This window comes from Trachinotus anak, unplaced genomic scaffold (genome assembly GCF_046630095.1).
Source record: "Trachinotus anak isolate AG129_WGS33_773 ecotype Australia unplaced genomic scaffold, CSIRO_AGI_Tana_v1 ptg000016l, whole genome shotgun sequence".
NCBI lineage: Eukaryota > Metazoa > Chordata > Actinopteri > Carangiformes > Carangidae > Trachinotus > Trachinotus anak.
The window spans coordinates 12,684,357-12,697,500 of record NW_027273867.1 but is presented as its reverse complement, the minus strand read 5'-3'; the positions used below and the strand labels follow the sequence as shown (position 1 = coordinate 12,697,500).

The following is a 13,144-nucleotide window of genomic DNA, read 5'->3' as shown; positions in this document are numbered from 1 at the left end:
TGACAAGCGAGAGGAGAGGGAAAACGCAGCTGAGAAATTGGCAAGGTTGCACTTCAGGAGGTGGTGAGAGGATGCCAAACAGTAGGCAGTGTCAAACAGACGCACACCAGGATCTCGTATGTGATGCAGCTCAACAAGCAAGGGCAGGCATCCATCCTCTCCCAGAAAGTACTCCGACCTGCCTCTTTCCACTAATCTGATTTTCTGGATTATGTTTCAGTATTTCAAACAAAAGACCAAAGTGCTCAAGTTTAATTCCGTCAGTTTATTTGGCTCATGAGTTGTGGTGCAAAATAAGGCTGCTGTATTTTACCCTCTCACTTTTCATTTACTCTGGTGTTGCAACACATCATTTCTCTGGCTGATTTTTAAGACCCAGTAGGGATAAGGAAATATTTAATGGCCATGCCAGCTAACAAGCAATGGAGGTTTGCTGTGGCTAATAAAACTAGTTTTCGCATGTGTGTGCATTCTTTTTGACATATAGGTCCCTCAGGTGCCTGTAAAACTGAAATATTATGCTTCTGGCACGCTTCACTTCTTGACTGGACAGCTACTGGCCAATGCTGAACATGCACACTGAACTTCACATACCAACCAAATGGGAGAGTGCACTGAAGTTAGTGGTTTGTTCCAAAGTATGAGATGAAAATTGTTGTTCCTTGACTGCTAAAACTTTGCCAGACCTGAATCTAAAACCAAACATCAATCTCTAAACCCACCATCAACCACAGTCTCACAGTGAAGTATTCTGCAGGAGACACAGAGGCCAGCATCACAAAACCTCTCAGCTTAAGGTTGTCTCTTTATAGAAACTCAGATTTTACATCTATATCCTCATGGAGAGCTACAGCAAGGAAGAACCAGACAATAACCTCCGACTTTCCTCTTGGATGATGCTCTCAGAGAGGCTCTTGAGACCAAAACTGCCACGCCATTCATCCCTCGTCATCAAGCTCTTGAGAACTGCCCGTGTCTGTCTGTAAGTCTGTCTCTCTGTGTCGGAGACATGGCCTGTCCCTGTGCGTCTGGATCTAGGTTATGTTTGCCTGTGTTTGTTGTGAAGCTGACACGATGGCACCGGCATGCGTGCAGCTCCATCACAACAGGGACATCTCTGGTGGCTAACAGGGCATGTAAATGGGCTCTCACTCTATCAGAGGCCGCCTGGAGGGGGAGCAAGGGGGGAGCAAGGGGTGGGGGTGTGTGTGTGTGAGAGAAAAGAGACATTCAAGCACCTGGACTGCACCACAACTGATGATCTGAGGCACGCTGTGTGCTGGAGCCGGCTGCCGTTGTGGTCTGTCACTGGCCACTGAGACATCAGCGAGGGAACACGGAGCAAAGGTTCCCAGAGTAGGGTCCGCAGACAACCAAGGGCCCTTTACGGACCACTGTGGGACCGGTGGTGAGTCCAGTTAGTTTCGGTTTCTCATGTGCAGCAGTGATTCCCAAACTTTTTTGTCTGACATCTCCCAGAACCCTATCAGACAGGACCAGGTAATCTTTGAACAAACGGGGTGGCATCAGAGCATTGTTCAAAAGTCTTTGACCTGCGGCTTTACATACGAATCCATATGAGCCATTGTGAACTTAGACTAGCCCCTTTTTTCAAAAAAGTTTATATTTGTCCTACTACCGCATAGAGTGGCAGAATTGAACATTTCAACCATTTATTTGTCACTTTTTTTCCAACGATTTTGGCTTCTCCGCTCATTTACTAACCATTCTTTAAAATCTCTAAACCACAGCATGAAGTGTTGAGTTGTTACAACTGACTCATCTGGTCCTGTCGGAGCTGGTAGGTTACCGAGGCAATGAAATTCATGTTTATGCATGCTTATTCTCCTCCTGGACACAAATATGTGGATGTAGTTCTTTTAATCAAATCAAAATTTAAAGTGTTTCAAATTAGCTGAGCTACTCCACAGCGCATACACCCTGGTGACTGCAGAGGTACCTCCTGGGGCACAAGCTCTTCCGGGTCAGGAATATCTGATCCACAGTGTATATAAACATTTTAGGATTCTGTTAAATAGAAAGAAAAAAAAAAAAAACTTCTAAGCAGTTTCCCTGGGGCTAAATCTTTTCAAATGTTGTCTAATCCAGATCTTTCATACCTGAGAGTCAGGAGTGTTGCAAGGTATTTCTGATGGGCTGTGCAACAGCAGTTCACTTTCACTGGTCTCAACCAGAAGACATATTCAGCCTGTGTTGAAAGTCAGAATTGGTCCATTTTAAAAGGGAAAAACTTATCTAACACACATGAATCACAGGTTACGTGGAAACTTTTCGAAATCCTTAAATGCACAGGTTTGAAATAAGAAATGGTTTTGGAAACACTAGACCACAGATAAGTGATTGAACTGTCAGATTACAATGCAGCTTCATATCTTTGTTCGGGCATCTTATGGAAGAGAGTCTGAGTCTGTCAAGCTTGCTCTCTCTCCTCTCCTAATCACAGGCCCACGGTGTGGCCACAATGCTGGGCTGGAGTTACACCGCGCACACCATTAAAGCAGCTCTTTAATTAGCAGTACTTGAGGAGAGAGAGAGAAAAGGGGTTAAGGGTTAGGGGGTGGGGGTGGGGGGGTATCTATATAAACGCACCACTTTTTGCATCAAGCCAACAAACATGCACTGGACAAACAAGCCGGGGAGCAGCATCCTCGGCTTCTTGCAAACACACAACTTGCAGCTTAAACAAGCGTTAGTTTCAGAAACCTAACATTAAAAAAAAAAAAAAAAAAAAAGAGCAGCGAGAATGAATTTCCAGACGTTTTCACCGCAGTTCAATGTGTCTGCGTGAGAGAGAGAGAGAGAGAGAGAGGGAGAGAGAGGGAGAGAGAGAGGGAGAGGGGGAGCGGAGCGATGCTTTCATCAGACATGCTTGTCAATAACAGGAGAGCAGCGCCCAAAATGCGCTGTAAGGCCACTTCGCAAAGTAAGAGACGAGGCGGGGAGATGTGGAGAAAGCCGGAGAGACACGCCGCGTTTTGTCGCCACAGCGGCGCAGACACAGAGAGGCTCACCGAGGCGAAGCGCAGCCAAACCCCAAACAAACCGTGAATCCTCAGCACATCGCACAAAAAATAAAAACAAAATAAAAAATAAAAAAAAAAAAAAAACGCGAAGGAAGTGAAGCTGACAGACTCCTCAACACTCAACATTTCTGCAGGAAAAAATTAAAAAAAATAAATAAATAAAATAAAATACGTGCTTTGACAAACCTGGTGAAGCGAGGACACTTCTCCTCCAAAGCGCTGATGTCCGGAGTTTGTGTGTGTGTGTGTGTGTTGTGAGTGAGAGTGTGTGTCACTCCGTGGTGTTTTCTCTCTCTCTCTCTCTCTCTCTCTCTCTCTCCTCTGCCGTGGAGATAGCGCTGATGTTTCCACTTCCTCTTTTCTTCTGCCGTCTGCTGGCTGGCTTGGTGATGCCAGACCGGGAGTGTATGTGGCCTCTGTGCGTGTGGACGGACGCACTCACTGAGTCACCGGTTAATGAAGGGACTGTGTCATTTCATCGGGTTTTAGTCTGATGGTCAGGACTACTTTTTTTTTTTTTTTTTTTGTATTACGGCCTGTCTGACGTTTAGTTGACAAACGTGTCTCCATCCGCAGACTCGTCTCTCACTGTTAATTAAATAAATAATAATAATTAAAAAAAAAAAATTCACTTTACCGCCCCAGCAGTTTCATTTGTGGATGGCAAGAGCATTTGACATAAGTAAATATGCCTGTTTATATGTCAGGAGCTGTGGGAGATAAGTAAAGTAGTTTCAAAATGTCCTCCAATCAGAGACGGGTTTGAGTGAGTCAGCCTGCCCCCTGATGTTCAGTCCGCAGGCACACAGAGACATGTTGGCTGATGAGCTCTTTACAATGAGAATAGGTTGGTTCCTAAGGCTGCATTTCCCAAAGCTATTAGAAGTCGCTCGAAAATGCATAATCATTCTGGAGAGAGCCAGAGACAAACAGTTCCCTGCCACAGCAAATGTAGCAAATATACAGGATGCAGTGCATAATAGGGAATATCCACTTTAGACTTGACCTGATGTTTTCTTGTTGTTTATTTTTATTTATTTATTTATTTATTTATTTTATTTTTATTTTTTTTTTACCAAAAATTGAAGCACAATTTCATAGTTACATATGTAGGCTACTTTGTTGATATGGTGCATTAACATGAAGGTTCCCAGAAAAGGTTAAACATGTGTTATCTGAGCTAACAAACTGTAAATTAGCACAAATAGCTCAACTTTGATTTCACCAAATACTTGTTCTGTAATGCAGTTTTAACTATTTGGATATAAAAAAGAACCCACATGTATAGTGGGTTTTTTTTAAAAAAAAAAAAGGTTATATGTATTAAAATGGTACAAGTGATTCCTGAGCTCCCCTAGTGGATAGTAGCCTTGTTTACACTGTCTCGGCAAATATAAATAAGTGAATAAGTGGGATTCACAATAAATTATATCTAAACAAACAAACAACCGAGGATGACACATCTTTTCTCTCCGTGATGGGTGAAACAAAAGCATGGCTGCCTCCAATCTTGCAGGAGGGGAGGGCAAACAGGAACAAAGATTTCAATAATTCATGGTTATTGAACTCTCTCTGCAACTCCACGCACACATACACACAACTGTCTGGAGGGTGCGATTACGACCCTCTAATGTTACATTATGATGGGAACCATTTTGACATAGCTCAGCAGTGGCCCAACACAACACAACGCAAGGCCAATACAGTAGTTTCATTAGATTTCATTGATACAGGACAGACTGTGGGACTACATCACAGTCGACAGCAGCTCTGAGCCACATGAGGCCACTTCCCTTTAATTTTGTCAGTGATTGCAGAGTGTTTCTGATATTAAACCCAGGCTGTGTGCCTGTGATTGGAAGACGGAGAGAGAATAGTGTATGGCAGACAGTCCTGCAGCTCATCCTTGTCTCCCCTCAGCAGGAGCAGCAGGAGGAGGATTAATACAGGAGCCCTGTCTGTCCTGATAAATAATCTGGAGCGACACATCCAACAGAAATCTCTCTCTCTCTCTGTGAAAAACACAGGAGACAGAGCTCTGCTCATTTAAATGACAGTTTGTGTTCTCAGCTACATTGTTAATTTGACTGCACGAACAGGCTGCGAAGGTAAGAAGGTCACAAGTGTTTTCAGGAAGTTTCTGTACAAGATTAGATTTTGAGAGACCACAGACTTGGGTCAAACGCTATTGTGAAATTATTCTTTGTTTTAACTTGTGGATGTAACTTTAGACTGGTGTGGTTTAAACATCAGCAATCCAGATAGTGCATAATAAATTCCAGACACCACTTTGCTACTTGCTCCTCATTTTTCTCACTAAGACCCGAAATTAAGGATAACAATGAATTTATTCCTCAGTTTCATGGCTGTCTTTGGGTTATGGTAACTTTTGCATCTGTGGCTTCAGCTTCAGAGGGATCGAGACAACATCAGGGCGCTCACAGAGGATGTAATCCTTTTATGAGACAGCAAAGAGACAGTGCAGTGGTTTTAATCCACCCCATGTGGTTTAAAGAACTGCATGCTGTCAGTAAAGTGCAGACTCGCAATGCACCTCTGCATTCAATAAAATAAAATGCAGAGTCACTCACACTTGTTTCTTCTTTTGCATCTTGCAAAGTAAGCCTTAGATTACTTTCTTTTATCTATGTACAGTTGTTACTTTTACCTGCTTGTGTAAGTCACTTGGATTTGGACACATCCTGTTTCACAGCCATTGGCTGAACCTCCACCCATTTGCACATCTGGTGTGAAGATGATATCACGTACCCAAAGCAAAAAGAGAGAAGCCTCTGTTACTGCGCCTTTCTCATCTGGCAAGCATGATTATTATTCATGAGTTAAGTGCAGAGCTCTAGTCACAACAATTTAATTATCTTCCTTTTTCTGCAAATATGTTAAGCCTCTAATACAACCAGCACAATCAGTCTGGCCCGGCACTCAATCTGACCTGTCCCTTGTCCAAGAAGACAGAGTGCTTCAATAAAGACTCCGTGTTGAACAAATTCTCTCTACGTGGCACAACCTCCCTCTGAGCTGCTTCTGTGACTGAATCTCATCTGGGAGATTCATTGTTCTACTCAGAGAGAGCGAGTGAGAGAGAGAAAAAGTCAACGTGGAGCAGGCTGTTTCAGTGAAGCTGATTTACCTTTGGTTATTGGTCCAAAGAGCAGAGAAAGGACGGACAGAAAGGAGGAGGAGAGAGGGATGAGAGAATAAACAGAATGATGCTCACACTCAGAACTATAATGCTTCCATGGCTGTATAATCTGTCACTCTTTGATGCAATTGTGATTTCTCATACAAACACATATACTCCCCACAGCGTTCGAGCTTCTCCGAAAGCCCAAGACACAAATCTAAATGGATATCTAGTCTGCTTGTTCCCTGTAGGTCTACTGTAATTGTCTCTCTATCAGGGTCATTAGGAAGAGGGAATGTTTCTAGTTCATTTCCACGGGGATTCCTTCTCAAAATGTGCTGCTCGTGAAGGAAAGAGGCGCCAGACTTCCTCAAATACAACCCAAAGGGCAAGTGCTGTGTGGTGCAGCTACCATAAGCTGCTAGTCTCTAACTTTTTATGTGACACAGTTCTGCGGTTGGAGATTTGATTGAGTTGTTGATGGTGGCTCAGCTCAGAGAGTGAGGACCGCTCTGCATTGTGAACATTATAGACTGTGAAATGACTTTTAAGAAAGACTCTCTGAAGTATCCGCAGACTGCGAGTGGGACAAGATCAAAAGAAACATGTTATTCGGCACTTAGGGAGGTCACCTCAGTACTGTGCCGTGTAGTTTATAATGATCGGACTTCTGTGTATGGAAGTTTGCCGCACCATTCTCTCAAGATCAAGTTGTTATCGACATGAAAAATAGTGTCATATACATTAAATCAAGACCGTAATGATGGTCTGAAACAGTGTTGTTTTTGCAGCCTGGAGCTTTGTAAACATTGGAGAAAAAGAGCCACCTTTATTCTCAGAATATGGGAACACATTCACATACATTCCTTCCCCATCTATGTGGCTTTTTGAAAAAAAAAAAAAAAAAAAAAAAAGCAAATAAGCATTTTCCAACCTCAAATCATTCCAAATATTTATGTATAGTCACATGCACTCAAACATTTTGGCTTGTGTGGAAAACAAATTCTAACTGTACTCCAATGTTTAATTTAGACTTTTTTTTCCACCTCTTTGCATTTAAAACTCTACAATCAAAGTATTTAATACCAGCAGTGGAACTATGGTAGAAAATACAATCTCTTAATGACACACTATTTTCTGACATGCTATCTTATTAGACTCCATAAAAGAACATTATCTCTTACACCAACGGGCTCAGTTCATATCCCTTCAGATTCATTACCCGCACAGTAATACTGTTTGACACACATATGCACCAAGGCACACGTACACACACTTAACTTAAGCTGCTATTCCATATGACCCAGTGCTGTATGATTTAACAGAGAGGATATAAATGCAAGTTGTCACCCTGGAGCAAATAAGACGGCTGGGAGAAGTCATGCGCAGTGGATATACAGTTTTAGAGTTTCACCCTGCAGAGAAAAGGCTTAAGGAGATCTCAGGAGTCCATTTTGTACTGGTGCAATCTGCAGAACACACTTCACTACTGTGTAAAGTCTACCTTTGCCGCTACTTCATTCACAGTCTCTTCCTACGTTTAAAGCACGTAATTTATGAGCACAAACATCGGCATGTTCCAAACACTCAATCTGAATCTGAACGGGCACTGGTCTTGGACGACTTGTGCTTTCGCTTCCTCTTTCTTTTCTTCTTGTCTTTCTTCTTTTTGTCCTTCCTCTTTTTCCGCTTCTTGCTTCGATGGTGGTCAGAGGAGGAGGAGGAGGAGGACGAAGAGGAGGAGCTGTCTGTGTCAGAGGAGGAAGAGGAGGAGGAGGTGGTGTCCTGGAGCAGCTGCTGCAGCTGCTGGATCCTAGAAACAGGAAGGACAGGGAGGAGAGGAAGGAAGGATTAGAGTGCAGGGGGAAAAACACAACTGATGCAGACTTGAATGCCCGGGTTGGCAAGCATCTGAAGTGTCCTTGAGCAAGTCACTGTCTTTGTCGCAGTACCAACATTTTCCAGACTGTGGAGTTTGCTATATGTCTACTTGTGTTACATATTTCCAATAATTGCCGACAGTGCCTGTTAACGCTGCAGGTGTGGAGCTGGGACACACCTGGATAATGAGGTCATCCTGTCACTTAAATACAACGCTCAAGCTCAGATGGCTTTTTAAAATTTTAGTACAAGCAGAGTAGGAACATCATTGCTGCTTTTCTTTCACTTAAACCTTCACAGTGGGAGACAAACAGTGATTTCACTCATTAAAATCATTAAATCACATTAAGATCATCATTGATCACTGACGCACACACGTTTTAAAGTAACTGAACCTTCACATTCTGGTTTGTGTTGACCGGCCAGGAGACAAGTCAGTGGTAAAGGTAGTTACTTAAACATCTGGTGAACAACAACTTTGGCTGCTCCCTAACTAGGTCAGATGAATGGATCTACTTGTTACAGCCAAATAAGGTTCAAGAAGGAGGATTAAAACATCAGCTCATCACAGAATTGGAAAAGAGGCACCACACAGCTCAAAGAAATACAAAGCATTTGTCAAAAAGGAAGTGCGGGGGGGGGGGGGAGATATTTGATTTACAGTGCTGCAGCAGTAAAACATGCCCTGAGAGAAGTGAGCTCCCACAATGAGAGTGAAGACATTCAGAAACTGTTAACCACTCAACCATGAAAATATTGTCTCTGAGCTGAGAAAAAGGCTGACATGCTCTTGTGAAATGTCTATCAGACCTGGTTAAGATCACACGGAGGAGAATGACCATCTGATGCTACGCTACTCCTTAAAGCGTACCTCTAGCTGTCAAAGTGAAGTACTCCGTGACCTACAGTTTAGTCTCTAAAAAAAGCCTCTTCTGTCAGCACCAAGGCTTCCATTTCCTCAAACGCCCTTTTAAAAGAAAAGGTTAAAATGCTGTACACTGGTGGTTCTCAGTCATACGCCTTCATTATGTCAAGCAACACACCTTTATGTGAAAGCCACAGACTGTAACAACTCATCCAATGTAATGACAAGATAACGAGACAACCAACATATGTCAAAATGTGCTGAATTATAATGAAAAGAAGATTAGGTGACCATTGCAAAATAAACCATTCTGTGGATGCAGGTCAGAAAGTAATCAGTCATTAAATGTTTTTATCTGTCAGCACTTTGTGATAAGAGGCTGCGATCTCAAACACAACTTGAGACAGAATAACGTCCATGCAATTAGAACTGGCAATTGGTGGGTCAGTTTCATCAAGATGATGCCACAATTAATGTAGCACAGACACACCACCGAGACTTCAAAGACTGAGACTTCAAAACTGGCCTTTGAATAACCTTTTTGCAATGCATTCAAAAACACACACAATACTTGTGTGTGCGACTACTCTGCATGTACACACACACACCTAGCAGTGAGCCTTCATAGGGAACAAACCTCAAATTCAAACATCCTGGTGTCAAACACTATTTGCTAGAATCTGGCACAGAAAACCAGCCACCGTGAGAGAATTTCTGGGTCATCTGAGATTGTCCCACTCCTCTGAGGGAAAACAGTCAAAAACTGCAGAAACTATGATCTAAGTGTCTGAGAGCAGCCTCGAAACTGGCTTTTGTGTGCTACTTTGCACTATTTTACTTTATAAAAAAAAAATCGGACTCCTATTCAGGGAAATGACAGAAAAAAAAGATGTAAACACCTCAGCAGCTTGCATCAATCGAGAAAAAAATGAATGTATGTACCTGGTTTCTTTTTCATTCCTTTTGTTTTCCCGAATTATGTCATACATTGGGTCTTCATGAGCCTAAAAGAATAAAACACAACCTGTCATTAACTACCATGAAGAAAGTAAAGAGAAATCAAATCGACTTAAGAGTTGCTAGTATTCATGCTAGATCCAGGAAATTATCCCAGCACACGCCAACCACTGAACTGTTTTAATGTCAGCTCAGCACTTTTTAAAACCTCCCTGTGACAATACAAGCTAGGAAAATATGAAACAGTTGCATTTATGGTAATCATTGCAGAGGCTTTGTGCTCCTGCAGCAGGCATTGTTCCACTACAGGCACACTGGAACAGGCTGTGTGAGGAAGTCTGCTGCCCACATGTTCCTCAGTGTAAACTAAATGTGCCCCAACCGTGTCTTTAACCTCCATCCAGCTCTCAGACACAGTCACACCTTGCCATGACCCAGCCTACGCTGCTTGACCATCATTTGATATCTTCTCTAAATATCCGTGTGTGGGCCATTTTTGTGAAGAGCTCACAAACTCACCACTCTGAACTGCTCCAGTTTCTGGTTGCCTTTGATGAAGAAAGGACACTCCTTGTCTCCTGTCCTGTGACCGTAGCGCTTGCATCTCCAGCCTGAGGACAAAACAAATAAACAAACAAATATCAATGCTTCACCTGGGGAAAAATGGATGACTGACATGTCAGGTTCATGACTGCAGATTTACAGCGACACAGATTTAAAAAATGGACGTGAAAGTACATTCTTGACCTCACTAGCTCATTCTGAAGCTTTCAGCTGAATCTCACCGCCTGCATCAGCAAACAGAGGATACACAGTTTTTGACAATTAAGTTCAGTTGTCATACGCACAACCAAACTAGGCAATATGTTTATTTGCTGTAGTTTCTTTATAATCTCCACAGAAACACATTTATTTTGAGTAAATAAAAAAGTTGTCCTTTCCTTTGTGTGATTTAAAAAAATAACAACAGAAGAAACTTGGAGTCACACACTCAAAGGTCCCGCTCATGTTGAGATGTGTTGCAAAATGTATGCCTCATTGTTAAAGACAGACAATCACAAATTCATAGTCACTTCTTCCTCACTGAAACAAAGTGAAGTTTCAAAGTGTTTTAATAGTCTACACTTTAAGTGGCAGTGTAGCTAACATGAATAACTTGGGGAAGCTTTGTAAAGCAAGACCACACAAATTCTGTTTATACTGTAAAAGCAGTGTGCAAAATTGTTTACTCAGTTCTTTTTTTGCCCTTATCATCCACAATGAAGTCTCTCAGTTCTTCAAAACAGGATGCCATTTTCAAACATTTTCTCAAAGGATTGGACAGAGCGAGCCATGCTCAGATTCTGCAGAACAAATGCCAACTTGTGGACAGGCCCCGAGAGAGTGTGTGTGTGTGTGTGTGTGTGCTGACTCCTGAGGTCCCTGGCTCTTCACGCAGCATAAAAATAAGTGGGACAAAGAAATGAATGGACACTGAACATAATGACAGTCTTTGTTTGACCAAAATGACAGAAGGTAATCTCCGCAACACCATTATTAACCTCTAGTCCATCATGACTGTCAGAAAAACACCATGTCTGCCGTGTTTAATGTCAAGCTCTTGCAGTTATTTTTATCATCTATCGAGAATGCTGCCCACTCATGATGGAGGTTTACTCCCACCTGCAGTTCTTGAGCTATAAGTGCCACTGTTACTAAAAATGTTATAGTTAGTACCAAGGGATTAAAGGCAAATGTTAAAGTGCACTAAAGTGATGTCTTGACAACTGAGCTGCACCTATCTCTTATGCCCCTGCTCTGACAACAAGGGACTGTATCATGACAAATGTCCTTGTATTTTGCATAATTGTTTCATTTTAGACGAGATTCATCCCTGACATCACATCTGCACGTCTACAACTGTGCGTGTCCCAGGGGTTTGTGAAAAAAATCCAGCTGAGGGGCTCAATCCTTGGGAGCAGCACCTTTCGCTCGCTCCGTGCACACCCAGGCGTACACTGCTGAAATGCTGTAACTGTACTCACACTGCATCACCTTCACTTCCTTCCCCAGAGGCATCCACAGCCCCTTGGTGGGGGCTTGTGCCAGGAAGCGCCGGGCTTCTTCATTTCCTGGTTCAGCAGGAATACAGTCCTCTGGTTTCTCCTCATTCTCCTGCAACAGCAACGGTCACTGTCACCACTTTTGGACATGCAGATAGAAGTGCCGTCCAACACAGTGTCGTTGTGTCCACATTAACTACCTGTCTTTTGTGTTTGTGTCAACATTACCTTTATGAGTCCTGGTGGAGGTTTCTCATAGCTGCAAGACGGATGCAAGAATTAATTAAATACTAAAATTAATGTCAATGTTACCGCAGAAGAAATATTTTAAAACTTATCTGACTACTCCAAAACTTAGCAAGCAGATAAACGTAACAATAAATGCATTAACTTTAAAACAAAGAGCAAGTCTTTATGGTGACATTAGCAGCGAAGTGAGGCATTTCAAGTTACAAAACAGTGGGAGATTAAGTCACATTTATAATTCATGCACAAGTTTGCGAGCTTATACAGAGAAGCTCTCACTAATACCACTCACAATGTCTCGACGTGTTTCAGTTTTTGGACTTCTTGGTTAAGTTTTCTCGACTGTGTCTTGAGTTTTTCCAAATCCTGTTTCGATGACTTGTGTCTCTTGTGGTCTCGCCTGTCCTCCTTCTCTCTCTTTCGCTTCCTGTCAGACATTGTCCTGATATCGAGGAACCGTGGCCCCGGATAAACATAAATTCACAAGTAATGTAGCATTCAGGTATAATTTGTTTACTGTTCAGAAAGAAACTCCGGCTAACATGCTAACCAGCTGCTAACTAGCAAACACTGCTAAGGTGCTGCAGACTGTACTTCCTGTGCAGCAGGGTCGGTTCGTTAAAGTCCGGCGCCACCTGCAGGACACGGACGGTAAGACACGATGTGCTGCTGGACTGGCTACTGGCTTTTTGGTTGTTGTCTTATTGTACTATATAGGAATGACTATATTTTATTCACTATATTCACTAAGCATCTTTGAAATCTATCTTACACATGTCAAACCCGGTTGGAGTTTATCGGTTGTGAAGTTGGCAGGTAAGATTCCTAAAAGACTAAGCTTAAAGCTTCCCCAATAAATGCAGCTGGATTCATGATATATATCCATAACTGCATAGATGTGGATATGAAATCTGCAGTGCTTAAGTTGCACTAAAATAAACTTATATCAAAGCACTTATTTCGGACA

At 42.4% G+C, this 13,144-nt stretch overlaps 2 protein-coding genes across 6 annotated transcripts in view; both read right to left on the bottom strand.

Moving 5' to 3' along the window:
- Positions 1 to 3,363, bottom strand: part of elmo1 (engulfment and cell motility 1 (ced-12 homolog, C. elegans)) — a 98,320-nt gene extending 94,957 nt beyond the window's left edge. For 2 of the 4 annotated variants that reach the window (XM_071499672.1, XM_071499677.1), the window contains exon 1: positions 3,231 to 3,363. The gene's annotated coding sequence lies outside the window, so the exon portion shown is untranslated. Of the gene's footprint in view, positions 1 to 1,238; positions 1,258 to 2,120; positions 2,210 to 3,230 lie in introns of those variants that run through there. The other 2 variants (XM_071499675.1, XM_071499676.1) reach the window with 2 other exon arrangements.
- A 3,602-nt stretch (positions 3,364 to 6,965) lies between these two features.
- On the bottom strand, positions 6,966 to 12,791 carry rp9 (RP9 pre-mRNA splicing factor). Of its 2 annotated transcripts, XM_071500027.1 has the most exons (6): positions 12,470 to 12,785; positions 12,160 to 12,190; positions 11,914 to 12,043; positions 10,409 to 10,500; positions 9,875 to 9,936; positions 6,966 to 7,999 (listed from the first exon to the last, which is right to left on the bottom strand). In XM_071500027.1, the coding sequence occupies exons 1-6, from the start codon at positions 12,613 to 12,615 to the stop codon at positions 7,774 to 7,776; spliced, it is 687 nt and encodes a 228-aa protein (XP_071356128.1). In that variant the 5' UTR covers positions 12,616 to 12,785; the 3' UTR covers positions 6,966 to 7,773. The 2 variants fall into 2 exon arrangements, with proteins under 2 accessions (XP_071356128.1, XP_071356129.1); XM_071500028.1 differs by lacking the exon at positions 9,875 to 9,936 and having other exon boundaries at positions 11,924 to 12,043; positions 12,470 to 12,791.
- Positions 12,792 to 13,144: the final 353 nt, after the last annotated feature.

Coding starts and splice junctions, on each gene's coding strand:
- rp9 (XM_071500027.1), bottom strand. CDS start 12,615: ATGTCTGACAGGAAGCGAAAGAGAGAGAAGGAGGACAGGCGAGACCAC. Junction 10,501..11,913: donor GGAAGTGAAGGTGATGCAGT/GTGAGTACAGTT, acceptor TTTTGTCCTCAG/GCTGGAGATGCAAGCGCTAC. Junction 8,000..9,874: donor AGGAATGAAAAAGAAACCAG/GTACATACATTC, acceptor TCCTGTTTCTAG/GATCCAGCAGCTGCAGCAGC.